This window comes from Triturus cristatus, chromosome 7, assembly GCF_964204655.1.
Source record: "Triturus cristatus chromosome 7, aTriCri1.1, whole genome shotgun sequence".
Taxonomy (NCBI): Eukaryota; Metazoa; Chordata; class Amphibia; order Caudata; family Salamandridae; genus Triturus; species Triturus cristatus.
In genome coordinates, this window is record NC_140590.1 from 1,229,431,455 (window position 1) to 1,229,459,445 (window position 27,991).

Here is a 27,991-nt window from a genome sequence, read left to right on the forward strand (position 1 = left end):
AACACCGTCCAGAGTTTCTCCCTGGGGACCAGATCAAATGCGGCCCGCAGGTCCACAAAAACGAGGTAGAGGCTGCCACCCTCCACTCTTGCGGTTTTCCAGTAGAGGACCTGAAGCCGGAAGATCAGGTCGAGAGTAGAAATTCCCGTTCGAAAGCCGGCTTGCAAGGGAGTCAATATTTTGTTCGCCTCCATCCAATCTAATACTCTATTCAAAAGTATTCTGCCCATCAGTTTTTGAGTGGTATCCAGTAAACTGATGGGTCTGTAATTGGATGGGGCTAGTGGACAGCCCTTCTTAAATATTGGAACGATCTCGGCTCCAAGCCATGTCTCTGGCAACGCTGAACCTTGCAGGACCGCATTGAACAGAACAGTCAGGTATGGAGCCCAGATTTTGGGTTGGGAGCGGAAAAGGTCCCCCGGGAGCTTATCAAGGCCTGGCGCTTTATTTAGGGGCAATCCCTCAATTGCAGATTCAACTTCTTTAAGAGAAATTGGATCAGAATAATGGTCGGCCTCATTCCCAACGCAAAAGTCCTGTAAGCTCGTCCCTAATCCTAAATTACTATGGAGAAAGGGGGGTCTGCAAATACAGCAGTCCCTTGAGATGGTGTATTATCCTGTGCCTGATAGACAGTAGCCCTCAAATCGGGGCTGGAATAAAGTTCTTTAAAATGTGCCTCCCACACTAAGGGAGCAATATTTGGTACCCCCTCCTCCCGATCGCCTCTCAATGAAAAAGAGACAATGGCCCAAAAACTCTTGTGATCCTTGAGGAGGAGTGCTTGTCTCATATCATTCCATCTGGATTCCTCCCACTCTCTCCTGGCCCTAGTCAATTCCTTCTTATAGGATAACCTAAGTGCTCTAATATTAGATGTAACCTTGGATTTAATTGCTGCAAGCATGTCTCTCTTTGCAATTTTGCAGGCGTGATCATACCAGGGATGTGTTTTGACCCTTGAATACAGGGCCCTGGCGACTGGATAAAATATTTCACCAAGACTCGTGGTCAACTTCCTGTGTATCTCTGTAGCCTGGCTAGGGGAGGCGAGGCCCCCCATTTCACTAATGAGTGGAATGGCAATCTGATAAATTGCTGCAAGACGTATTGGTGAGTCCAGACATATTGGCCATTTGACTCTTCTCCTATTATTAGATAAGATATACGGTGGAGGAGCCATCAATGTACTTGGGTCTGGGTTAGATAGGCCAAAAGCACCTGGCTTGAGCGTCAAAACCAGGGCATTATGGTCACTGTCTTGTCTGTTTACAACCGTAAAATCTTTAAGCTTATCCCAGTGTTTAGCTTCTATTAGGATATAGTCTAAAATAGAAGTGCTATTAGACCTATTAAATGTTGGTAGACCAGAGCAAGCATTATCAAACCTTCCATTGCATGCCCATAAGGACATTGCGAGTGTAAGGGATTTGATTTGCAGTACCAGCTTGGTCCAAGCCCTTACTGGGGCTATCGCGGGGGCTGGAATGCACCCCAGCGAATCAACTTCATCATGATTGCCATGATCGGGAAAGCTCAGAGGTTCATACTGGCAATTAAAATCACCACACAAGATTATCGTTATAGTAGGGTCAAGAGACTGGATGAAGGAATCAAGCATGGTAATAGTGTTTGATTCATTTCCATTCAAGGTGGGCCTGGAATAGATATTTATAATGGCCACTCGTGACTTATCAGAAAGGATTAATAGAACACATTGGATATCTAAAGAGTTTGTTCCAAGCTCAGTGGCCTGTATACCCAAGTGTGTTCCTACCCAAATAGATAAGCCACCGGAAGGGCGGCCCTTGCCTCTAGAATCTGCAGGAATGTCGAAGGTCGCAAAACCATGACATACACTCCCTTCCAGGGCCCAAGTTTCTTGCATCAAACAGATGTCATGGTTTGCCATAAAGGTAAACCACTCCGGTACTAATAATTTGTTCCTTAATCCAGCTATGTTCCATGATAGAATCTTTAGTTATTTTTTCCCACAACAACTGAGCGGTCGTACATAGAGTTCAACAACATATCACCATCCAGCATGTTTCCAATTTGCATCTGAGTCCTATACACAAATCGTAAGTATATATTCAGTTATGACATAACGGGATACTTACCATCGTACATAGTATGGTATTGCACAATTACCAACTTTACAATTCGCTGATCCATTGTCCTGAACATTTCCATTGCACGTTGGGTTTAACAAACCCCCGCATAACTCTTTCCAGAGTGCAATGTCCTCATCTAACTTCTCGTCTTTCCGACAGGTTTTCATATGCAGCTCTTCTGCAAGAGACCACTCCCCCCCCCCCCATCCCTTATCCAGATTCCGAATGTTGGGGCTTGTACACTCATCCAGCATATAGCCACCCTCCGTTTGGTCCATACCAGTGAGTGTTGTAACAATTTATTGGCCATTTTCCGGTCCTTAGGTTACGGAGCCAGCCCCAGGAGACATTGTTCTGGTTTGGCCTCTACCAAAGTCCCTAGCCCTACCCGGATCCCCGATACTACATTGATCCAGTACTGCTGTATCTCTGGACACTCCCATGCCAGGTGCATGAACCCCGAATGGGACCTGTTACATCTAGGACATTCATGAGGACGGCTGGCATCTATGCGGTGGAGCCTCACAGGAGTAATGTACACCCGCTGCAAAAAGGTATTATGCAGCAGCTTCAGGCGGGAATTGCAAGATACCTTGCGTGTTAATGCACATACCCTCAACCAGCTTTTTTCCGCTAATGGAACCTGCAGGTCCTCGTTCCATGCGTCCCATGCCTTAAGGGCTAGGGATCCAGAATCCACTCTCATAGCTTTATATAGCAGCGATACTAGCCTACACCCATTGCCAAACGTTAATAGTATGTGAAACGTCTCGGTTGTCTGAGGCATATTTGGATTAGTGGGCCACATAACCCTGGCCAGTTTCACTAGGCCCACCTGTTGGAGATACTGCCCCTGTCCCAGGTGAAATCCCTCGCACGCCTGTTCAAAAGTGATGAAAGTGTCATTTATATATAAGTCCGCAACAACCATACAACCACCCTCCCTCCAAGCCTGGAAGTACATGCTCTGTACCATCCTTCGCACTGGGGCTAACTGCCTGATGGGTAACTCCGGGTGGAATGGAACCCGCCCAGGCACCCGTTCCATGAAGTTCTGCCACATAAATGCAGTTTGTCAGACTATGTATGGTAGTTCCATACTCACACCTGCACCCTCCATCAGCATGACAGGCAAATTCTCTGGCTGCACTTGGCCGCTAAGTTAACGTTTTTCCCAGTTGTCACCCTCATCTAACCATTGCGCTGCATGCTGAAGGTTCACCGCATAGTAATATAGGTCAAATCTGGGTACCCCCAGACCCCCATCTTCGTATCGCTTAGAAAGGACTGTAGCGCTACTCTGCAACGTTTCCCCGCCCAAAATAGGGATATTAGTATTGAGTTCAATTGTCGAAATACCTTAGGCAACACCACCATCTTTGCCACGGCTATTCTGCCCAGTAAGGACAGTGGCAACGTGTTTTAGTATTCTACTGAGTGCCTCAAAGACTCAACTACCCTATTCATGTTCAGTTGAAGTATTTTTGCGTCCCGTTGTGCTACCTGTACACCCAGGTACCGAAAGTGGTCTGTCTCCCATCTCAGTCCCAAACTGGGCAGCTCCTCCAGTCCGAGTTCTCCTAGTCCTGCCAGGGGGAACGCCAAAGACTTTCGCCTGTTAATGCGCAATCCAGAATATGTTGCAAATTGGTCCAGCAACTGCAGGAGTTTCGGAATTGCCTCTTGTGGGGATGTGACATAGAATAGCGTGTCATCCGCATACATAAGGTGAGTAGTATTCCCTATTTGTATACTCCAGCAGCCTAAATCCTGTCTGGCTCATACCGCCATAGGCTCTATGGCCAGAGCAAAAAGCAACGGAGACAGGGGGCATCCCTGCCGTGTACCTTGCACCAGTGACCACTGCACTCACCCGGTTTGACCCAGTCGCAACTTGACTGCTGGTTTCGTGTATAGTATTCTAACCCACCTACAGAACTGTGGCCCGACCCCGAGATCCTAAGTATCTCCAGCAGGTATATCCAGTCCACTGTATCAAACACTTTTTCAAGGTCAATGGTGACCAGCGCCATCTTCTCAGGGGCAGTCTGTGTCTCGTGTAGTACATGTGTCAAGCGTCGTATATTCATGGACGTGCTACTGCTCGAAATAAAACCGCAATGATCTTCCTGAACTAGATACCCCATGTGCAGGCCCAGTCTTTTAGCCAGCACTTTACATAGAACTTTTATGTCAGTGTTAATCATTGTCAGCGGTCGGTAAGCCGCCGTGTCCTGCCTGTACCCACCCAATTTAGGCATCATACAAATTTCACCCTCGCGCATCATTGGAGGCAATATCTCATTTACAAAGCATTCATCAAATGTCTGTAACAACGGTTGGGCTAACTTTGCCGAATATGCCTGGTAATATTCAATTGGTAGCCCAGCGCCCCCAGGAGCCTTGGCCTTGGGTATGTCTGCTATTGCCTCCACTATCTCTTCTTCAGTTATCTGCACGTCCAACTCTACCCTAGCTTCTTCAGACAACTTCCTCAGTTGGAGAACTTCCAAAAATGGAGTGTAGGACTCAGCTCTGACCGACGAGTCAGCCATGTACACTTTCCCCAAGTGCTGCCGGAATTGCTCCAACATAAATGCAAGGGTAAATACTAGCTCACCTGACTGTCTGCATAAGCTTGTAATCAGTGGGGGGGGGGGGGGGGCCTGTTCCTTGCGTAATATCCAAGCCAGTAGTCGGCTGGACTTATCTCCCTCTGCGTGTAATCTTTGTCGATATTTGGTAAGTGTGTATTTGTCCAGCCTGTCCCATGTATCTGCAATCTACTCTCGCAGTGCACGCTCTCGCTCCTGGGTGTCATCCTGACCGTGTGATCCTGACTTGAGCTCTGCTAGTGAGTCTTCTCTGTCTCGCAGCTCCGATTGCAATTGCTTCCGAACGCAATATGTCAATCTCATTGCTGCCCCCCCGGATCACTGCCTTCATTGCGTCACACTTGTTCGCTCTATTGTCTGTAGTGCCCCAATTGAGAGACATGTATTCTGTCAGTGTGTTTGAGATTGTCTCTCTGCCGACATGATCTTCCAGGATATCAGCGGGTAGCCGCCAGCTGCGCGGGACGTGTTCCCTGGCAGCCCACTGCACCGAGCAGCACACTGATGCATGATCAGACAGGAAGCGTGCCAGGTGAATTATTTCTGCTGCTAAGAATGCGGGATGTTCCGTCGCTAAGACCCTGCCTAGCTGGCTGTACGTATTAGGTGTAGGTGTATAACGAGTATAGCTTCTGTGTTGGATGATGGTCTCTCCAAACATCCGTTAAGCCCAGATCGTGCATCACCTTCTGCAACTGCTGAGTCATCAGTGGCTTGGTTCCCCTCCTGGGTGTACATCTTTCCGGATCAGGGTCCATTACACAGTTACAGTCCCCTAACCACAGTGCTAGGGCATCCAGGACACCAGCGATCAGATCCTGTAGCGTCATAAAAATGGGGCTCATCGATATTGGGGGCATAAGTGTTCAGTATAGTTACGTGTTTACCGTCCAACTTCCCCCTCAATAGTACATAGCGGGCCCTCGACATCAGTTTCAGCATACTGTAGCATGAATGGGGTGCCAGGAGCCACCCAGATCAGAGTACCCCTAGCATAAGTAGAATACGAGGAGTGAAACACCAGGCCCCTCCATTTTTTTGCCAACCGTGTAGGCCCAGCATTGTTTAGATGTGTCTCTTGCAGGCATGCAAACATTATATTGTGCCTTTTAAGAAAGAAAAGGACTCTTTGTTGTTTGGTGCAGGTGCCCAACCCCCTGACATTCCAACTAAGGAACTTTACGTCGCGTGCCATATTCAATTGTTCGTAATTCCTGTCCGGCAATGTGCCTAGACTCACCGCCCTCATGTTTTGACCCGCTTATCCTCATAACATAACTTGCCTTAGAACATAAACACAAAACTAAACAGAACCCCCCTCCACCCACAGACAATACCTGGCTAACATCACTGACGATACTGCCCACCCTCTGCTCATGCCAGGACATGCACAGCATCCTCAAGAAGCCCAACAGGGGCAACCAATAAGCTTTTATCCCCAGTCTGCTTGCCCTTACCTAGCCGTGGTCACACTGCCATTTGAGACATTACCCCTCTTACACATCTATGTTCAATTATTCAAAGGACTCCCAGTCATGTCTATTCTCTTCTACAAGTGACCAAAGCCCGCCCCCTCCCTCCCGGTCGAGCACCCAACCATTTCTCACCACATCAGCAAGTGACATTATACATTTTTACCATACATGCATAAAGTGGTTACGTTGCAGTTCTTTTTGTTTTACTAATAATACCAGAGCTTTTATACTCATCACTTAGTCCTTTTCTCTCTCCGGGGCCTCTTCTAGCAAAGTCACAGGCACAGTGTCTATTGACAGTTGTAGATTCTGAGACTGGACATCCAGGCCAACAGAAGCAGCTTCCAGTGAGTTAGTGGTCATGTCTTCGTCCACAGGGGCATTCAGATGTAGTGATCCATCCTCTCCCACCGTGATCCTCCGCTGCGAAGACTCAGGTATGCTCTGTGATTCCACTCGACCTCTCTGCTGCCACGCCAGGGGCCCTTGTCTGGTCTTGTTCCCCACTATCTTTTCTGACCCTGCGCCTCCCCAGGGGGCAGCCCATCTCCCTGGATCTCGAGCCACTCCCAGACATCCTCTGGGGAGTCGAAGAAATGCACCTTGCCCCCCCAACAACACTTTCAGTTTAGCAAGGTACAGAAGCATGTATTGCAGGTTGAGTTTTCGCAGCTTACGCTTGGCCCCTAGAAAGGATTTGCGGAGGTCCTGAACTTGCTTAGTGTAGTCCGGGTACACAGCGACTTTGTTACTTTCATACTGGAGGTTCTGGTGTTCCCGGGCTGCTCGCAGGATGCAGTCTCTGTCCCGGTAGTTGGGAATTTTGGCGATGATAGTCCGGGGCTGCGCCCCATGGGGCGGAGGTCGGACAAGGGCCTTATGAGCTCTCTCTATTACAAACATGTCCAACAATCCCTTGGGTCGAAGCTGGGTATGAATCCAATGTTCTAGAAATTGTTCAGCTGCTCTCTGCTCTGCTTTTTCCGGTATACTCAGCACACAGATGTTGCTGCGCCTTGCCCTTCCCTCTGCCTCTTCTGCGCGATTCTCCATTGCCCTCGTAGCCACGGACATCTGTGCCACTTGCTGCTTGAGTGTTACCATTTAACCTTTCAGCTCTGCTATATCTGTTTCGGCGTTTGTAACTTTGTCAGCCACCTTGCGGTGGTCTGCTCGTAGTAGGTTTACATCTATAGAGACAGTATCTTTCGGTCCTCAAGCGCCTTCCTAGAGCCCTGGATAGCTGAAATGAGTTCTGCCCTAGTGGGCCCGCCAAGGAGGGCTGTGTTGTCGTTGATCCTCCTCAGGGGGAGCTCACTACTCCACCAGACCAGTAAGCGCAGGTCCCCCCAGCACAAGTTAACATTTCTGCAGGCCCCACCACCAGGGGTCGTGCGGCTGCCCTCTCAATTTCACAGTTGCAGGGGTGGCCCTCCCACCGCTGCAAAGCCCCAAGGGTGGGGAGTTCCCTCAAAGTCCCATTGTTCTCAGGAATGCTGCGATCTGTGACCTCTTTATCCTGCCCAGCTAATGAGTATCGGGGGTAGCAGGCTAAATATTCCACAGCCAATAACTTTGCCCAACAATGGGAGACCGCCTGTCCACAGAGTCACCCTCTATGGAGCCTGCTCCCTCCTTGATTCCCCAGCCGATGCAGCTCAACCCGCGCTGTGCGCAGATCACTAGTGCAGGGGGGTCCAGTATTTCAGCTAGCATAGCGGATTGATACTCAGCTCACACTCCTTAGTGGGCCAGGCCAGGGTACAGGCCCAGCCTAGGCCCGGTGAGCACAACCCGCTGCCCCCCGCTGGGCGCGGCAACCAAGTTGAGATGCCTCTCCCCTCGCAGTCTTTTTCAGCCCTTCCACAGGATCCGCCTCGTCTTCCTAGAGGGCTGGATGGGGGCCTCAAATATGCAGAGTCCTTCCAGCCCGCACGCTCCGCAGGGCCAGACCGCAGGCCAGCAGCCACCGACACCACTGGTGAGCGCGTGGGACACATAGGCGAGGGGCTCAAGGGCAGTGGAGGAGACCCACCAGCGCTCCCGTCCAGCAGCTGCAGTCCGTGAGCTCAGCAGGCGCCCCGATTGGGCCCGCAGCTGACCGCTCCGGCCCGAGTTGGGAACACCGCAGCAGTCCTCACCTCCTCCGCTCCCATGGCAGCTCGGTTCGCATACGGCCAATGCCTCCAGTATTGTCCAGGGTGCTAAGGGGGAGCACCGCAGCCCGGCAGTTCTGCTCAGGCCCAAGCAGGGGAGCCGTGACGAGGTCCCATCTCTGGCGTGCGTTCCCCACAGGCCCGATCGAGGCCTCCTATGCACTTCTCGGTCCCCGCCACCAGGGGACCCGCAGAGCCTCCAAGCTCAGTTCCAGCAGATCCAGGAATCGATGCCAGTCAATTCCGACGTTATTTGGCAGGTTTCGGCAACTTCTTGCAGGATAAAAAACAGGATTTCAGGCGGACGGACTGGGAGCTCAAGAGGCTCACGTCCTGTCGGCCATGTTGCTTGGCCACGCCCATATAGCACGAACTGTACCCAAAGGTGTCAGAGCGCTTTACAATAGAACCAGTTACATTACATAAGGACTTCAGAGTACATGAATTAAATAAAAGATACAAAAAGATCAACTAAACTCACATAAGAATGGTAGTAAGTACAAAAAGCCGCTACAGATACTAATGGTTAGAGTTAAATATATACAAGTTCCAAATTCAGTCAAGATTACATTTTAAGAAGCGATTAGGGTTGGACAATTATATATTACATATTTACAGAGCATGAACTTCTTGCCGTCGTTCAGCCAGGCCTTCAGGGTGCTGTTGCACTCACGGGCAGAGTGATCTTCGGTCTTTAGGGTTCCTCAAGCTGGTGTTGATTTAATGTTTATGTTCTACTGCTTGTGCTGGTGTTGTGCTGCATGCACTTGTTTATACAAGGTTGTGGAGTATTAGTATTCAAGGAAGTTCTAAGTTCTATATGTTGCTGTACTGGCTTTATCTCTCTTCCTAGCTAGTGCGTGGGTGCTAATAAAGATTACCTAAGAAACCTCACACAACTCCAAGTTTTTACATACCACACACTAGTGGCAAGTTGTTGGTGGTTCAGAGGGCGGTGTTGGTGGAGAGAAGGACTTTATAAGGACTTTATAAAGAAGCATAAAAAGGCCTTTCTTCAAGTAAAAAAGACAGCAGTTTATTCTGAATCATTTGAACCAAGAGGGACCCCGCCGTCGGCAGGACATTAATGCATGCACTTCCAAATGTCTCTCTGCGGATTGGCACTCTGGGACTAAATGTCGCCCATGCCAAAAGGAGGTCCTGCCTCCCCAGAAAAAGGCTTTACCTCCAAGCAGTGGTAATCAGATTTTAGTTTTTTTCTTATTTTTAGCAAGCTGTGTGAGTGGGGTTGCCACCTTTCCGGTTGTTTTAAGAGTTAGCAAATTCCCGTATGTGATACTAAATAGGAACGTAAACTAAATGTTATGTATTATTTGTTTGTAACACAACTTTTCTGTCTTTGTTTGCTTTCATTATTAGAGATCGTTGATGCATCTGTAGAACACATTTTACCCTTACGCTGCTAGGCATTAGCCCCTCCCCCCACCACTAAGCCTTTTTTTGGCTGTTTGAGGTAATTCGCGCTTAGGCCCCATAACGTTTTATTCACGTGGTATCCACGCCAAATTTGGTCCCTTTTTTCCACCTCCCTGAGGATTTTAAAGGTACGCAGGGTTTGTGGATTTCCCTGGAGGGGACTGAGAAAATAGTCAAAATACAGGTACTTTTGGGGAAAAAGTCCTGCAGAACACAGCGTCTGTTTTCTCCCCCTGAAAATGGTATCAACGAAGGGTTTGCAGTGCTTAAATCACAGTCTTCCCAGCTTTTAGGAACAGGCAGACTTTTGTCAGAAAACCAAATTTTTCTACAAAGTTTTGGCATTTTACTTGGTACATAGCCGATTTTTTTGTGCTTTCAACCTCCTTCCAGTTAGTGGTAGAATGGGTGTGAAACCAGTAATGGATCCCTGAAAGCTATACATTTCTGAAAAGTAGACACAATTCTGAATTCAGAAAGGGGTCATTTGTGTAGATCCTTCAAGTTTTTTTTTATAGATGCCAAGAACACTTGCCCTGACACTGGAACACCAGCCTGTTTGCCTAGACCAATGTGCACTTAAGAAGGAGGAGGAAAGTCTGAACAGTGTGAGCCCTGCTGGGATCCGGGGACAAGGATGCCAGTGAGTAAAGTGTTAATCCGAAGGTCCATTGGGACCGACAACGTTGTGAGACCACTACAGTGCACTGAAGGCCGTTTGCCTGGGTGTTGTGAGCCATCTTCCGTTGGTACCGATTGGGGGCCATCACCGTGAGACAACTGGATTGCTGTCCCAGTTCTTTGTCAGGGCCACCAAGGAATCAACTGACCTTGCCGGGACGGCAACTACCTTGACATCAGATCCGCGAACCTTTGTCTAGGCAATCAAGCCCAAGGAGTCAAACAGCTGCTTACCTGCCATCAACTGCGCAACCTGTCTGGTGAGAAGGATTATGCAAGAGTGTAAGGTTCTCACCTTCCCTCTGGATCGCCGGCTTCTGCCAATAGTGTCTTACACCCCCACAGAAGGATTCAGCTTCACCGAAAGTATTCCCATCCTAGCACTGAAATCACCAGACACGTCAGAGCATAGAAGGGGGCTGTTATGTTGTTGCTAGCACCTGGGTAAGACACCAGCAGGAGGGGCTCATTAAACCTTGTGGACTAAGGTGCGATGCGCCATATGTGAGAACTTTGTATGAGACTTCCAGGCACTGGTTACACACGTTGTCAATGGATGCTTTGAGTAGAGGGGAGTTGAACCTATGGGAGAGACGCCTCATATATTACAAAGACACTTCAGACAAGGGAGAGGGCCTAGATGGGAGGGATTCAGGTGAATTTGCCCGTAGCCCTTGAAGTGGCTCTGCAAGGGATTGTGTTGATTATTTCACTGCGGTAGATTTGAACTGTTGTGTGTAATAAATACTGTTTTTTCCATGAAACTCAGTATTGGGCTGGACCAGATTTATTGGGGTTGCTAGAGGTTGCGTTGAGTTGTGTGTTTACATCTACATTGACACTCTACTTCCCCCTCGAAAGCCTTGGATTGCTCGACCAGCGCTACCATTGACTCAAGTGCTGATGGTGTAGTACTTGGCCCAGTTTTGCAGGGTTCCTAGTAGGCTGGACCCCAGGACTGCCGAAGTAAAAGGCCCTAACCACCACTGTGAGGCCCAGTAACTCCTGCCCGTCCCGTGATCGTCTAAAAAGGGAGTTTGACAATTGGAGACAACAGGTGGAATGCTTAATGTGTTAGGAGTCTGAGTATGAGGAAGGCATACAACCATTTACAATTTGCATCAGCACAAACAGTCTGCACAGTAAATAATGGAAAAATCAGGGTTGGGAGTAGACCTTAGCACCATGTCTGTAGATCAGATGAAGGACTATGTACGGACAGAAAGGGACTAAAAGGCCCTTGCTCATTTCATTAGGAACCAGTTTGAGCAACTGGGTACAAAGGAAGAGTCTCTAGGGACTCAAGGGAGGGAACCATGAAGGGAACTCTTAAAGTGAGTGCTGTGGAGTCAGGCTCTAGAATTCCCTTAGCAAAGATCCATCCCAGATACTTGCATAGTGTGTTCCCTAATTGACTTTTAGTTTCCAAACCACCTTTAGTTTCTTGGGTTCCACTTTTACCAATTCCAGGATAAATGCCTTTGGTTGGTTGAATCTAGCAGAGACCCTGCATTTGCGGTTGGCTCTCCAGAAACCAAAGGCTGAGGAAGTAGAGAAGGCCAGAGAGTTCAAGAGGCAGAAGCTGAGGCTTGCTCACAATGAATAAGAGGATAAGAGGCAGTACAAATTGTGTACTATTGCTTCCACAATTGGCACACATCTGGCCCACATGTCGGTCCCCTCTAAAAGTTACCACTGGCACCAAGGGCCTTCTGACTAGAGAGGGTCTCTAAGGGCTCCAGCATGTATTGTGCCACCCTCAGAGACCCCTCACCTAACACATATACACTGCCATTGCAGACTGTGTGTTTTAGTGCATACAAAACTAAATAGTCGGCATGGCACACATCGCCGTGTGCCATGCCCACAAACACTGCCTGTGGCATAGGTAAGTCCTTCTGTAGAGGTGGGCCTTACCAAGGCCTACCGGTGCAGGGATTCACCCTTCTTTGCACACTAGTCCTTGGACCAACAAATGAAGATTGGCACAGAAGCTGTAATATCAAAACAATAGTTTATTAAAACCTCATGAGTGGAACTACATCTATACAGAACCCTCAGGCAATGTATGAGGTAGTACAAGGAGTACAGAAACCATGGGCCTTTTATACACACTTTGTAGCTGAGTAAGCATGAGAGCTCAAAAGGAGGCGGTACAAGTATACACAAGAATAGCTATTCACATATATGGAGTAGCAGAAAATACTTAAGTCAACAAAGTGGGAGGGGTGATGAAGTTGCTGACATCAGTTGAAACAGCCTGACAGTTACACACTAGGACAGGTGCATTCAGCTACAGGTCTTTCTGAGCATGTGCAAGGCTCTGACTGTGCTGAAGGAGTTAACTGTAACAGATTACACAAGCAGAATACAAGGGCAGGCAATAGTGAAGAGGGAGAAAGCACATGGTGAGCACATGGCTAACTAAAATGGCTGCCAAAAACAAAATGGCTTCAGCTCATGCAAACAGTGATCTCTGCCAACTTCCACAGACGACCCTTTTAGCATTAGCTGAAGACATCTATGATTTAGAAGAAACAATAAAAACATCTTGTATGTCGATTTGCATCATCTCATTAACTTCTTGGTCTAGTACATATTAGGCATTCACTTTCCCAACGCTATGTTTGGTAGGTATACAAGCAGAGGCACAAAGGGAACAAAGCATTGGACCACATTGTAGTCACAGGCAGCATGTCAGCAGAATTGCAAATAATATACATAATATTGTCAACAATTTCCAGCCCCAGGTAACAAATAATGTCCACAGCCAACCGGTTAAAGTCCATGTTCCGGTATCGGGGTGAATCTCAGCAGCTATTTTATGCAGTTTAGAGATTGCATCAAAAACTGAAGGGGCGTGATCAGGGATATAAACACAACAACTGCTCCCGATGATGCGACATGCACCACCTCGATCAGCCAGTACAACGTCGAGGCCCATTCGGTTTTGGAGCGCCACAGTCCTCGCAATTTGCAGTTCTTCTGTGATGTTTCCAAGTGCCATAGCTGTTTGGTTAGTTACAGCCTCTACAACACGTGTCATGTGTCTGATTTTCCTGCTGTTCAAGGCAGCACCATCAAAGAAGAACAGTCCAAAATTAAAATCAAAATATTGCCTCAGTGCAGTGTCAGTCTGATCCACCTCATCATGATTTGTTGTCCTCTTAAATATGTTTTTGGAAATGTCGTTAAACAGTTTATAGTCCTTGTGATATGATGCAGGTGCCAAAAACACAGGTCGTAACAAAAAGGACACAAAACAAGTACCGGATGAGTCAATGGGTAAATTATAATATCCCTTATTTCCACATATAAAATAGGTATTAAGCGATGACGTAAAACTGCTGTTATTTACTCCAGTAATATTTAAAATAAGAGTACAATCGCTTTTTCCCACGGGAATTTTGCCAACACTGTTCACACACAAGTCTGCTCGAGTCCTAGTAACAGCTATAACAAAAGGTCCATTACCCTTAGCAGTTCGAGTATTTGGGAAAACATAGTGTGTAGAGGAATTTCCTCGGCGATACTCCTCCATTTCCCATACAGTTCCTTTAGCCTGCGGATCTCCTTCCTCATCAGGATAGCACACTTTATTTAGCTGGTAGTTTAGTCTTCCTACACCAAAATCAGTGATATTAGCAACATGAGTGTCCCACAACAGAGCAAACCAGGCTCTACAGGAGCCATTGTGAGAGAATGGCAAAGGAATGAAAGGTGTTCCTCCATTTTTCTGATGAGCTGGCATCATTCCACACACCCAACAGTCGGTAATGTTCGTAGCATTATGTGTGTGGTGCAACATCTGGATGAACGTGTTGTTAAGATAAGACTGTCTATGCTTCTGCTCATGATAAGGGAGGGTGAAGTAGTGGTGCTCAATAGGTGCTGGAGTAGTGGCAGTCAGTGTTCGTCGAGCAAGAGCCACTTCCTCTACAACCCAAGTTATTACTGCCATAATGATCACAGTGACATTAAACCCAGCAATGCACATAGTCTTCTTGTTGCTTATTCTTGTAGCAGTCAATGTCTTTTCCATAGGCATGTTTATCTTGACGTTGAAATAACAAAGCAAATGGAGCTCTAAAGTCCTGGGCAGCCGTTGGTTTCTTCACTGAGTTTGAGACGGGTGTCACTAATAGATCCCCCCCTTTGCAGCTCAGTCTTTCACTAACCCAGGACGGTTGCTCAACCAGCCTTTTTCAGCAATGCAGTTTCTCTCCGGGGCCGCAGCTGATATCAAGAAGCACCAGGGATCGTGTGGTCCGGGAAGACTTCCTCAGGTTCTTCAGGTGTTATGGCTTGGCCTCTCTCTGTGTCCAGGATGTCTCGATGGTCAGTAAGTGCATCTTACAGTGCGTCGAGTGAACCCAATTCTTCCGATTGGTCACTCGGACTGCAGTTCTGGTCGCCAAGAGCACCTGCTCAAGACCTCGCCACCTCGGTTCCAGATTATTCGACCTCTGGAAGACTTTGATCATCACCTGGTCACCAAGCCGCAGATCATGGCCATCACCTCGCGATCTGTCAGGAAGAGCTTCTTGAACCTGTTGATAAATAGAAAGCGAACTGTCAGTCAACTGTGACAGATAGTCACTCATCAGCATACAAGGTACATCATGTATTGGGCGTGGCTTAGGAATCCCCCAGATATTCATTGGCCTTCCAAAAACCACCTCATATAGTGTAAGGCCAGATCGTGTATGTGGCACCGATCTGATGGACAATAATGCCAAGGGTAGTGCATCAGGCCATTTCAGATATGTGGAAGCCTGGATTTTAGCCAACTTAAGTTTGAGAGTAGAATTGTATTGTTCCACTAGCCCTGTTGATTGTGGTTGGAAAGCAGCATGACATTTCTGCTTGATTCCCAATTCTTTCAAGACCTACTCAATAACTTGCCCAATGAAATAGGGTCCGTTATCACTCCACAAAAGTCGGCAAACACCACATATGGGGAAAAACTCCTTTAAAAGCACCTTTGCGGTAGTAAGAGCTGTATTATCTTTCGTAGGGTACACTTCTATCCACTTACTGAAGGCACATACCACTACTAGGACATACTTTAAGTTATCACGGCATTCAAGCTGGATGTAATACATTTGCAGAACCTCAAAAGGTGCAGTTGGTGTGGCAAATCCTCCTGTTAGAGTTCGTGTTCCCTTTCCAGGATTATACTGGAGACAAATCAAGCAAGACTGCACTATCTTTTTAGCTGTGCCGGCAATTTCTGGATGATCCCAAACTTCTGTAAGCAACTTCGCTATTGAGAAAGCTCCTACATTTGCCGGCCCATGTGTCATGTGAATCATAGGATGTAAATAGGCTGTGGGCAATCTTCATTTAGTCATGTCTTTATTTCTCCAACAGCCCTCATCATCCAATGTTCCCTCCTTAGACCATTGCTCTAGTTCATCAACAGAGGCAGATCACTGCATATCCAGCACTTCTTGCCTGGCATCATGCCAAAGTTCAGCCTGAGACTTAACCACATACATAGATGTAGTTCTTTGCTGCATTGCAGTCTCACGGGCTGTGTGATCCGTAAAGGCATTGCCCTGTCCTATTTTATCAGTCACTTTCTTGTGTGCACTGCACTTAACAATCGCTATTTTCTTCGAATATGTCAAGGCAGTAAGGAGATTATGTACTAATTCTCCATGCACTATTTGTGTCCCATGTGATGTAAGGAAGCCTCTTTCCTTCCAGAGCAGTCTAAAATCGTGAGCCACTCCAAAGGCATAGCAGCTATTGGTATAGATGTTAACAGACAAGTCAGTACTAAGTTCACACGCCCTCGTCAATGCGATCAGCTCAGCTGCCTGAGCTGACTTCTGTGGAATGTGAGCTGTCTCAACTACCGTCTGAACTGTTGTGATTGAATATGCCGCTGATGTCGTGCCATCCGGTAATTTCAAGCAGGACCCATTAACCCATAATTCCCCATCAACATTTGAAAGAGGCGTATCTTGCAGGTCAACACGACCCTTTGTCTGTTCCTCAGTAAGGAATATACAGTCATGAGGCTCTTGCGACTGAGACTGAGTCGCTGGGGATGGCAATAGAGTAGCTGGATTAAGAGTCGAACATCTTTTCAAGGTGATATGAGGGGTCAAGAGTGTCAATTCATAACCTGTCAAGCGAGCACTAGTTAAATGCTGCGTTTTGGTCTGGTTCAAAAGGGCATCAACTGCATGGGGTACTAACACAAGCAATCTATGTGACAAGACTATCCCTTCACTCTGACATATGGACACAGCTGCCGCTGCCACAGAGCGAAAACACAGAGGCAACGCATGTGCGAATGGATCGAGGACAGCTGAAAAATATGCACAAGGATGCTGCTTATCACCATGTGTCTCTACTAAAACTGAGAGTGCACAACCATCCCTCTCGTGTAGATAGAGTGTGAAGGCCTTGGTGTAGTCTGGAGTGCCTAATACTGGTGCAGAACATAGAGCTTGACGCAACTGTTGGAAAGCATTCTGAAATTCAGTAGTCCGTGGAAGGGGCATTGGAGTGTCTTTAGTCAAAAGGGCCAACAAGGGTTTAACAATATGAGAAAAGCTAGGGATCCTCTGCCTACAAAAAGAAGTAAGGCCGATCAATGCACGAACATCCATCTGAGTAAGGGCCACAGGCGTGTCTAAAATAGCTTGGATGCGTCCGGTGTGAGTGCACGTCCCTCCTTAGACATGAGGTGACCTAAATAGGTAACCTGCTGTCTACAGTATTGCAATTTCTTCCTAGAAACCTTATGATGGTGAGAGGCAAAAAAGGAGACCAATGACAATGTTCCTTCTTCACATTGGTCAGTGGTGTCTGCAGCCAACAAGATGTCATCAACATATTGTATGAGAGCTACCCCTTTTGGCACAGGGAAAGAATCAAGCTGTCTTTTCAATGCCTGGCTATAAATGCTATGACTCAGTATACCCTTGTGGAGCTCTACAAAATCTGAAGGATCGATTATTCAAAGTGAAGCCGAACAAATATCGGCTGTCAGGATGAATAGGTATAGAAAAGAAAGCGTTCTTCAAATCAATCACAGAGAATGTAGTTGCAGTCGGAGGAACCATGGTAAGGAGTGTCGTGATGTCAGAGACTACCGGGTATTGGCGCACTACGATCTTATTAATTTCTCGTAAGTGAACGATAAACCTGTATATTTTAGTATGTGTCTTTTTTCAAGATGGGAAGGATAGGGCTATTGCAAATATTGTAAGGGACTTCTTCCACAACCCCTACTCCAATCAGATCTTGAACAATACGTATTAGTGCCTCTTCACCTTCTCGAGAAATTTTATATTGAGGCAGTCGAGGCAATGAAGCGCCCTCCTTCACTTGAATATGGACTGGTGGGATAACCATTTGCCCCACATCAGTGTCTGACGTAGCCCACAGAGTACTAGGTAGGGATGCCAAAGCAATATCTTCTTTAATAAGACAAAACCTCTCACCCTTGGAATAGTTATCATTCAGAATAACACGCACACCTTCTGGAAAACATCGTATCGTAGCACGAAAATGTTTGAGCATATCGAGACCCACAATATTGTCCGGTGTATTATGGGAAAGCAAAAATGGACATGCAGCAGAGAATATATCAACATGAAATGCAAGTGGTTGTGACAGTGGGCTAGGGGAAGGTGTCCCATCGAATCCTATCGAAGTGATTGTTAAGCCAGACAGGGGAGCCCTAGTAGCCAATTGTTTTGACAGGGCGCTACGGGTAGCTCCTTTGTCAACCAAAAACCGATCAGTAGAGCCCAAAACGTGTGCGTTAACATAGGGACCCTTCTGATCTACTGGGACTTCAACTAATTCCTTACCCCATCCTAGGGATTCCTATGCATAAGCAGAATCCTTCAAATCAGCGGTCGAATAATCGGACATTTGATATTGGTTGCGACTATCAAAAGTGTTAGAAGAATTCTGAGTATGCTCTACTGCCTCAAACCTAGTGTGATTATCCATACCTCCCCTATTTTCTGAGTTCCCTGGGCGGCTTCTCATTTGTCCTCTACCACGCTGATACTGCTGACCTTGCAAAAGTGGACACTCAAAACGCCAATGTCCAATCTCCTTGCTATAGGCACACTGATCAGAAGACAAAGTAGCTTGAGGAAAAGGGGGCATACTAGGGCGGTACATCGCACGTCCACCTCTACCACTACCTCTATAAGATGGACCATAAACCTGAGCTAACATAACCTTTGTTTTTCAATCCTTAGCCTTTTTATCCTTGTTGCCCTTAGCTTTCAATTCCTGACGTTCATAATACTGAGCCACAGTCAAAAGAGAGACTGGGGAAGACGTAGTCCATGAACTCTCGCTGGCCTTTAGGCGACTAGCTATTCCTGACAACAGGTTCGCGACAAATTTGGAGACGAACAGATGCCTGCCCGTGTCATCTGTCAATGACTGGCCACTAAAGTCATGGAATGTCTCCTCAAAACGTGTAAAGAAATCAGAAACGGTTTCTGCTTACAAGATGCTAGCATAGTCCAATCTATCTTTTTAGGAGGTATGAGAGTTTTCAACTTAGTTATTATAGCCTTTGGGAGGTCTAATATTTCTTGTTGCGGTTTCTGTGCAGGTTCCCTTTCTGCATCTTTCTTCTCTATTTCCTTCCAAATATCTTCAAAAGCTGCATGATCATCTACTTTACGAATAGATCTCCACATATCAGGAGGTAAAATAAGCCCAAAAAATATCAATATCAGGCAAAGTCATAGTGCAAGAACTAATAGCTCCTTCAACTTCTTCATAAAAAGCAGGTGGATTTTTCCACGGGTCAGGCAAAGCAGCTTTAAGAGCCATGACATCCGCTCTACTCCAAGGGGTATAGACCCAATTGTAAACAAAATATCCCTTCGCATCAGTTCAATCTTTATCGTCATCTGTTCACGCACCCCTAGGAGGGACATACAAAGGCGCAGCTTCATGCATTCGTTTCCCATGAACTACAATATCCTTATCTGTCCCTGGATCTCCATCCTGTGGCACGGGGTCTGAACTTTTTGTTCAGCTGTAGCAGCTGCCTTTTTCTCCTCACGCAAACGGAATACATCAGTTCGTAGTTTATCCACACGTTTAATTAAATCGGCCACCTGGGAAGGGAGAAAAAGACCGTCACTCAATTGTTTATGATCATTTTTTATATCAACAGGCTCTAATTCTTTGGAATGTTTCCTGAACCTTTCAATTACTTCTCCAGTAAACGACTCTGTAAAATATAACTGCTCTGACTCCTGCCATTGCTGAACATTTGCTATAAGATCTGGAGCAGAAGTGTCACCACAAGCTGCTTTTCAGGCAGTAGATCTAAGAGTGGCCGCATGGTCAGTGGTCAGAAAGGAACAAGTCTGTCGTTTAGCATCTGATTCTGTCTTTACCTGATCTGAGAAAGATTTGTCATCATCAGAATCAACCTCGGGGGCAGAGGGAAAAGTATATGGAGGAGGAGAACGATCTAATAGAATTGAATCGTCCTGAGGTTTATTAAGTAGAGGATAAAGGGGGCGCCGGACAGGGTATTGACCATTTACCTGTTAACGACGCACCCTATCCTCTCTCTCTTTTATTTCCTTCATTTCTTTATTTTTCATCTCCAGCGCTTTCACATGGATATTTTTTCGCTGTTCTTTTTCTGCTAAAGCTTGCTCTTTCCTCACACTTTCACGCGCTTCTTTCTCCCACATTCGTACACTGTCAAACATATCTTTTTTACTTTTGCGCTTAAACACACATTGTTCCACATACTGAATCTTTATAAGATCAAATGACCCATTTATTGGCCCTCGCAGATCAGGATCCTTTTTGGTGGATTTATTCCACAGTGTGCTATACATTATGGAAGAAATCCAGTTTTTAATGTACATATACTTATTTGGTGTCCCCTCAGGGGGAGCCGGCTGATTCTGTTCTAGATCCATATTGGTACCTCCAAGCAAGCAACACATCCTACGAAGTGTGCTTGAAACAGGCATGCCAAAAATATTATAGCATATATAATAATAAAACAAGGTAGTACTTAACATAATTTGTACAGTTCAAGAATTCAAAAATTAGAGAAAAATCTCCTCAATACCTGCCTATAGAAATTGCAATTTATATATACCCAAACAAATCCAAGATTTTGGCCAAACAAACAAGAAGTGTTGCCTCAAACAACCTTACCACACAAAAGTCTCCAGCCTCCAACTGCCAAGCTCTGAATCGACCAAATGGTCTCTGCACGACGAACGCCAGAAGGGATCTCAGTCAGGGACCGGCACCACCTGGAGGGTCAAATCAGGAAAATCGGAAAAGCACTTTGGTCTGCTAAGACAAGGGTCTCCTCATGCAGTGTACATCCTTAGCGAAATTCCAAACCTCCGTCGAGACACTCCTTCGGGCATCCGAGTCGCCGATGAGCCCCACGTGACGGGTGCCAATTTGTAGAGGTGGGCCTTACCAAGGCCTACCGCTGCAGGGGTTCGCCCTTCTTTGCGCACTAGTCGTTGGACCAACAAATGAAGATTGGCACAGAAGCTGTAATATCAAAACAATAGTTTATTAAAACCTCATGAGTGGAACTACATCTATACAGAACACTCAGGCAATTTATGAGGTAGTACAAGGAGTACAGAAACTATGGGCCTTTTATACCCACTTTGTAGCTGAGTAAGCATGAGAGCTCAAAAGGAGGCGGTACAAGTATACACAAGAATAGCTATTCACATATACGGAGTAGCAGAAAATACTTAGTCAACAAAGTGGGAGGGGTGATGAAGTTGCTGACATCAGTTGAAACAGCCTGACAGTTACACACTAGGACAGGTGCATTCAGCTACAGGTCTTTCTGAGATGTGCAAGGCTCTGACTCAGTGCTGAAGGAGTTAACTGTAACAGATAACACAAGCAGAATACAAGGGCAGGCAATAGTGAAGAGGGAGAAAGCACATGGCGAGCACATGGCTAACTAAAATGGCTGCAGCTCATGCTAACAGTGATCTCTGCCAACTTCCACAATTCCTCTAGTAGGCCTCACAGTCATAAGGCAGGGTGCACTATACCACAGGTGAGGGCATAGTTACATGAGCAATATGCCCCTACAGTGTCTAAGTCCATTCTTAGACATTGTAAGTGCAGTGAATCCATGGGCTGGGAGTTTGTCATTACGAACTCCACAGCTCTACGATGGCTTTACTAAAAGCCCAATAAACCCACACTGATGCCAGTCTTGGATTTATTGTAAAATGCTCTCAGAGGGGATCTTAGAGATTTCTCCTTGAAAAACGACCAACACACTAGTGTACATCTGACTGGCCTGCACCAGCCTGCCACACACAGACATGTTTCCGACTCCCTGAGGTGAGAGCACCTGTGCTCTTGTGGGTCAGTAACAAAGCCTGCTTGGGTGGAGGTGCTTCACACCTACCCCCTAGCAGGAACAGTATTAGGGTGGTGAGCCTCAAAGGCTTCCTGCTATTTGTAATGCTAACCTGGGCCTCTCCAGCCAGTGTAGATGCCATCCCAATGACCAGGCCCACTTTTGGCAACAAGGTCAGCAGGAAAATGAGTTGACAGGAGAGGTGTGTCCCCTCTCAGCCACGACCACTCCTAAGGTGTCCAGAGCTGAAGTGACCCCCTCCTTAGGAAATTCTCCATCTTGATTGGAAGGATTTTAGCCTATCAGGTTAGGGGATGCACCATCGCCAAAGGAAGGGGACATACTAAGAGTGTAGTCACCCTAAAAGGCAAATAGCCCATTGGCTACCCTCTGCCAGTACCTGTAACATCCCAAAATTCAATATTTAGGCTTCCCCCGAACCTTGATCCTCAGATACCTGTGACCTAAGACGAGAAGGACAAAGAAGACGCTGTTCAGCTGAGCCTGTTAGGTCACTACTGATTTGGGCCCATCTTTTCTGGCCTGTCTCCTGCTCAAAGACCCTGCGAAAGAAGACGATGCCTGTCCTGTGGCCAGCGACTTCCAGAACTAGAGGAAGACTGCCCATGCTTCAACAAAGACCAGATCTCCAGATGACAGTGGCCTGTCCAGAATAATCCAACTTCAAGGGCTCCGGATCCGGGCCGATCCGCGACCTCTGCCCACTCTGCACCCGACATCCACAGCCCAAATCTGAGTGGCTCACTTGTCCAGTGACGTCTCCCCAGCAATCCTGACCTTGAATCTAGTATTGGCTGACTTCACCTGGACTCCACAAAGACTCCTGCCGCTTCATCTGTAAGGTTACCCCTGACCATGACCGGCACCGGTAAAACAAATCCACCACCAAAAGGCACCCGTGCAGCCTCAGCCCCCTGACCTTGGGGAGCCCAGACGATGGTGCCCAAGCCTCCTTCTACACTCCAACTTACCTGACAAGTCAGTGGTCACCTTCATCCAGCCTAATGGACCGAGCCTGCAGCCTCTTTGTGCGACCGAGATTCCCCATTGAAACACATTGGCCGCCCTGTGCTGATTTGCACTGTGAACCTGGCTGCCCCTGTGCCGCTGGTGGTGTTAGGTTGGTGCTGCCTTGTGGTCCCCCATGCTTGCTTTAACTCTTGGGGCCTGTGCCCTGAAACCGCGGGTACGTACCTGCAATCTGTACCTTGTTCAGTGCCCCCAGTCTCCATTGACTAACACTGGGCTCAGTGACCTCTGCACCTGGCTGCCCCAGTGCCATTGGTTGTGCAGTACCTACCTTAAACTGAACCTTGTCAAGTGTTGGTCTAAACTCCTGAAGACTGTAAGAATAAGTTGTGGATTTACCTGTTAATGCATATAACTGTTTTCCTCCCATATGATTGCATTTCTCCTATTGCATTTATGGTTTAAATATTTTACTGACATTTCAAAGAACACAGAGAAACACCAACAAAGGAAATTATCAACACCTTGCGGGTCCAAAAAGAGTGGGCGGGCCCCTAACCCTATGCTTAAGACCCAAGCCGGACTTTGCCCACCCCGGAGATGCCATAAGGAGTTCCAGTAAGGTGCAGTCGAACAAAACAATTCTAAAACCCCCCCTCGCTCCCTACCCACCCCCTCCCCCACGTTCCACGTCCATCTGCCTCTCCCCCCCGCCGCCTCTGCAGGTCTTGATCCCTACTCTTCCTTCTGCTCTTCGGATAAACGCAGCAAGCGTAGATAGCGGGGACAAGTGACCTCCCGAAATTCGGAGGACAACAGTGCCAAAAAGGGTTTCCACAGCTCCCCATATTTGGAGCCCTCCCCCGCCAGTGTTAGCGTGAGCTTTTCCATGCCTAGGACATGCCACAACCGGTATAACCATCCCGTGAAAGTTGGAGTGCTGGGAGTGCGCCAATGAGTGAGTATGTTCTGTGTCGCTGAGTCCAGCGCTATGGCTATCTGCCGCCCCCTATGCGATTTAAGCGGTAGGTCAGGGGATTTGGGAGGCCCAACAGTGTGTACGCCGGGAAGCGTGGTATCACAGTATTAAAGTGCTTGTCCACCTCATCGTGTACATGGGACCAGTATGGCTGGACATACTCACACTCCCAGAGTAAATGGGTCAAGGTGCCTATCTGCCCACAGCCCAACCAACAATTTGCGTCCCTCGTCCGGTCCATAGCGTATAAAGGTTCCGGAGTGTAGTACCAGTAGGTCGCAACCTTTGTGAATGTGTCGGCGAGTCCCATATGGTACGCTGAATGTCGGGCCCTATAATATATTCCCTCCCACTCCTTGTGAGTCAGAGTCCTACCCAACTCCCTCTCCCATTGCGTCTTACCCGGGTTGTAAGTGTGCGCGAATCGAACTTGCATCATTCTATACAGATCGGAGATTAGCTGTTTGTCTGATGTGCGCGTTACTAACCATCGCTCGTACTGGGAAAGCCTTCGATCTGCAAACGGGCGAACCCGCTCGTGAGCGCCCAGTGTCGCACCTGGAAAAACCGAAGCCGTTCCGTTTCCGGCAACCCGTATTCCTGCCTGAATTGGTGAAACAGGCGCACACCGTCGGCAGCATACATATGATAGAGGAAACGGCAGCCAGCCGGCTTCCACCCACTAAAGGCTACCGAATCCATCCCGGGGGCGAACTCCAGATTGTCAAACAGGGGAGTAAGCGGAGAGGGAAAGGTAGTGAAGTCATGAGAGACGTTAGTGCGATCCCATATCACTAGAGGTATGCGGGTGATGTAGGAGGGATAGAGATTAGGAGGCCTATGCTGTTTAAGCAGAAAGGGGATTTCCTGCAGAGGTCGGGCTGCTACCGCTTAGTCCTGAAACAGCCAATGTTTCTCCGACTCCCAGCGACTCCACTCCACCAGGTGGCAGCCTGGAATTAGAGCTGAAGATCAGGAATCCCGAGCCCCCCGTTTTCAGGTGAGAGAGTGGACAACAACCTCTTCATTCGCGGCTTCTGCACGTTCCAAATAAACTTGACCAGTTCTGATTGTAAATATCACAAAACGGAAGAGACAAGGGGCTGAGCCTTCTCTGACTCCCTTAACAATACCTAAGTCTCCCACAACAGAGAAGAGCTAAAAAACGGATTGTTCTGTTCCCCAGACTGAGGGACAGGGAGATACACAAAATTCTCCACCTACCCACAATGGGATGGTGTGTCTCACATACAACTCAGGGAAGACAAAAAATGTCTTAATACTGCCCTCACACACCTAACAGTGTCATGCTTCATCATAGGGCCGCATCATACATCCAGGTGCAGACCAACACACTGGATGGAGCGCAAGTTTTTTTTGTAAGATATGAAGAGTAGTGGTGAGGGTAGAGTAGATGTGAAGAGACACAAAACAAAACGCAAAGGAGTAACACAACTAAAAGGAAAAACATATATTCCCCTTAGAAATGAGACCAAAAAGAGTGCAGATACATATAATTAAAACTACCTAGCGGTCAACACTGAATTTTTTATTTTTTGTTAACCCCTGGTAGGATTAAAACCAAAGAATTGGGGTATTAAGGGAAGGTAACGACCCTTCTATCCCCACTGCTAATACCAACATGTTTCTGCCAGCTTTTTTTGCGCCTAACCAGGTCGCTCTGGCATTCGTCAGGGTGTTGGTCCTTAGTTTTTGGTCTTAACCCATATTCGGGTGTTTTTACCTTTTTACTTAGTGCGTTAGACAATGTCCAATTGTCACTATGTCTGGAAATTTCCGAGAGGAATCATATTTCTAGAAGAAAAAAATAAAAAAGAAAGAAGCAAAACCTGTAATTCTCGTGCTCATCAACTTTTCTACATTTTCTTTATACATTTCAGTTTTTATCTTCCCCCATATGCCACTAAAACACATGCATTTTCTCTTGGCAGCCCAGTTTTTTATACACACACCTAACTCCGTCTTGTTGGAAGTCACCACACCACGTGAGAACACAGACACCACTAAAATAAAGTGAATTTAAAAAAGAGCTTCTAATCTGCTCATAGATTCAAAGTATTGTGATCTTAATCTTGCTCCAACAGAAGTCTGCCACACTGTATTGTTCTTATATCATCAAGGGAGTAGTACCAGTAACCATATCCCCAGAGAAAGCGCATCTCAAATCTGAGCCAATATTCTTGCAGCTCAGCTTTACTCACAAGAGTTCTGGAGTACTATTCTGAACCCGGGACCTTAGGGGGGCGGTGCTCTTGTCGTCACACATTGAAAGGAGGGGAAAACAAATGGAAAGAAATGGAAGCGGTGTCAATTAGATAATTTCCATTCACTTACTACATACACACGCCTCTCATAACTCACTTCTAACTCAGAAGTGTTGGCCCAGAAAGACTCAGCCTCTCAGAGTCCGTTTAATCTTGCTTAGTTTCGAGATCTCTTCCTGTGAAAATTATCAAAGCTCACAATAGGTAGCATCTGTAAATATACCCAAACATCTCTAATTCGCACTCTGCATCTACTTACTACTCCAAATAGACACTGTCTCAGATGGCCCCACACTAGTCCTCCGCCGATCGAGATTTTTCGCCGTTTGCCTCCATATAAAGAGCTTCAGAGTGTTTGACACATCCCATCCCCGGTCACGTGAGCACGTCTCACGTACGGCAATACAATTCATAAACATAGAAAAGGTCTCAAGCTGTCTCCCAAATGTCGGAAATAACCATATTGGCAGCCATTTTTAAGGTGCTTCTTCTGATAGAAATTCACCTCGAATGTATGTTAAAGTGAAACTTTACTGTTCTAAATTCCAAGAGGTTTCGTTTTTATTAAGGTGCCACGTACTATTGTATCTCTAACGAGGATTCCCCTTGTGCCACCTGTATATCGGCAAAGCTGGGAGTTTGTTAATCCACACGAAAGCCATAGAATACATCCTCTTGTTGTAATTTCCCATTTCTTCATTTCTTTATGATTCCATGTAGTTGGAACCAGGGGATACAGTCATTAAGTCCCTTTACACTACTCTTCAGCCTTTCCACCCACCGTTGTTCCCTTAATAAGAGGAAATTGGAAATGTCACTCATATTTGGTGGGATAAAAGTTTTATCCAGTACTGTTCACCTTAACTCTCTTTCACTGTGTTTATACTCATTGAAGTGGGCCGTCAGTCTTGTATTCATCTTACCACATCGTATCGTGCTCATATGTTCTAATATGCGGATTTTAACTCTGCGAGTTGTCATACCCACATATTGCATCTCGCAAGGACATTTAATTAAATAGATGACATTTTCTGTATTGCATGTGGTATGTTGTCTCAATTCCCATGTGCGATTCAGCCCAATATCTATACTTTTCCCATTGATTGACAAAGGACAAGCCCTGCAGTAGCCACATGAGTAGTGGCCTACTACCGGTGGTAAAAACTGGTTCTGGTTCTGAATATTTTCAGGGTTCCTTTGTATCCTGGGACTTGTACTCACAATCTTGTCCTTAATGCTCGCACTTTTCTTAAAGGAGAAGAGAGGAACGGGTTGATCTAATCCATTTGCATTCAGAATTCGCCAATTCTTTTGTATGATTTTTTTCAAGTGATTATATATTGTATTAAATGTTGTCGCACAAATGCTTCTTTCTACGGTCTCTCTTTCATTGGTCTCCAATAGAGCTTCCCTGTCACAGTTTCTCACTCTTTTCTGTGCTCTCTTAATTACATGTTCAGGATAGTCTCTGTTTCTGAGCTTCTCACTCAAGCAATCTGCTTCCTTTTTGTAGTCTGTGACCAAGGAGCAGTTCCTACGAAGTCGCAGGAACTGCCCATAGGGTACATTTTCCCTGAGTGAACGTGGATGAAAACTATAAAAAGAAAGTAGGTTATGTCTGTCTGTCTCTTTGTGAAAAACACTGCTGATTAGTGCCCCATCTTCTGCTCTGATGTGTCTGCTGTAGCCATCCGGAAGGCGGATGTAGGGGAATGGTGCGGAATAGATATTGATATAGAATCTGCGGCAGTATGGTCATCTTAACCGCCGCAATCTTGCCCAGCCACGAAAGAGGATAGTACTTCCACCGCCCTTGCTCCTTGCGGATCTTCCAACGCAAGGCTGCATAATTGAGGGCCACCACCCGCGGGAGTGT

At 46.8% G+C, this 27,991-nt stretch overlaps 2 protein-coding genes across 3 annotated transcripts in view; one reads left to right on the forward strand and one right to left on the reverse strand.

Annotated features, from left to right (window-relative positions):
* Positions 1 to 27,991, forward strand: part of LOC146811672 (microfibril-associated glycoprotein 4-like) — a 639,295-nt gene that overhangs the window by 414,826 nt on the left and 196,478 nt on the right. The window lies entirely within an intron of this gene.
* On the reverse strand, positions 12,477 to 26,472 carry LOC146811678 (uncharacterized). Its single transcript, XM_085618647.1, has 3 exons — positions 26,375 to 26,472; positions 20,667 to 21,020; positions 12,477 to 15,031 (listed from the first exon to the last, which is right to left on the reverse strand). Exon 3 carries the CDS (start codon positions 14,527 to 14,529, stop codon positions 13,165 to 13,167), a length of 1,365 nt encoding a protein of 454 aa, XP_085474773.1. The 5' UTR covers positions 14,530 to 15,031; positions 20,667 to 21,020; positions 26,375 to 26,472; the 3' UTR covers positions 12,477 to 13,164.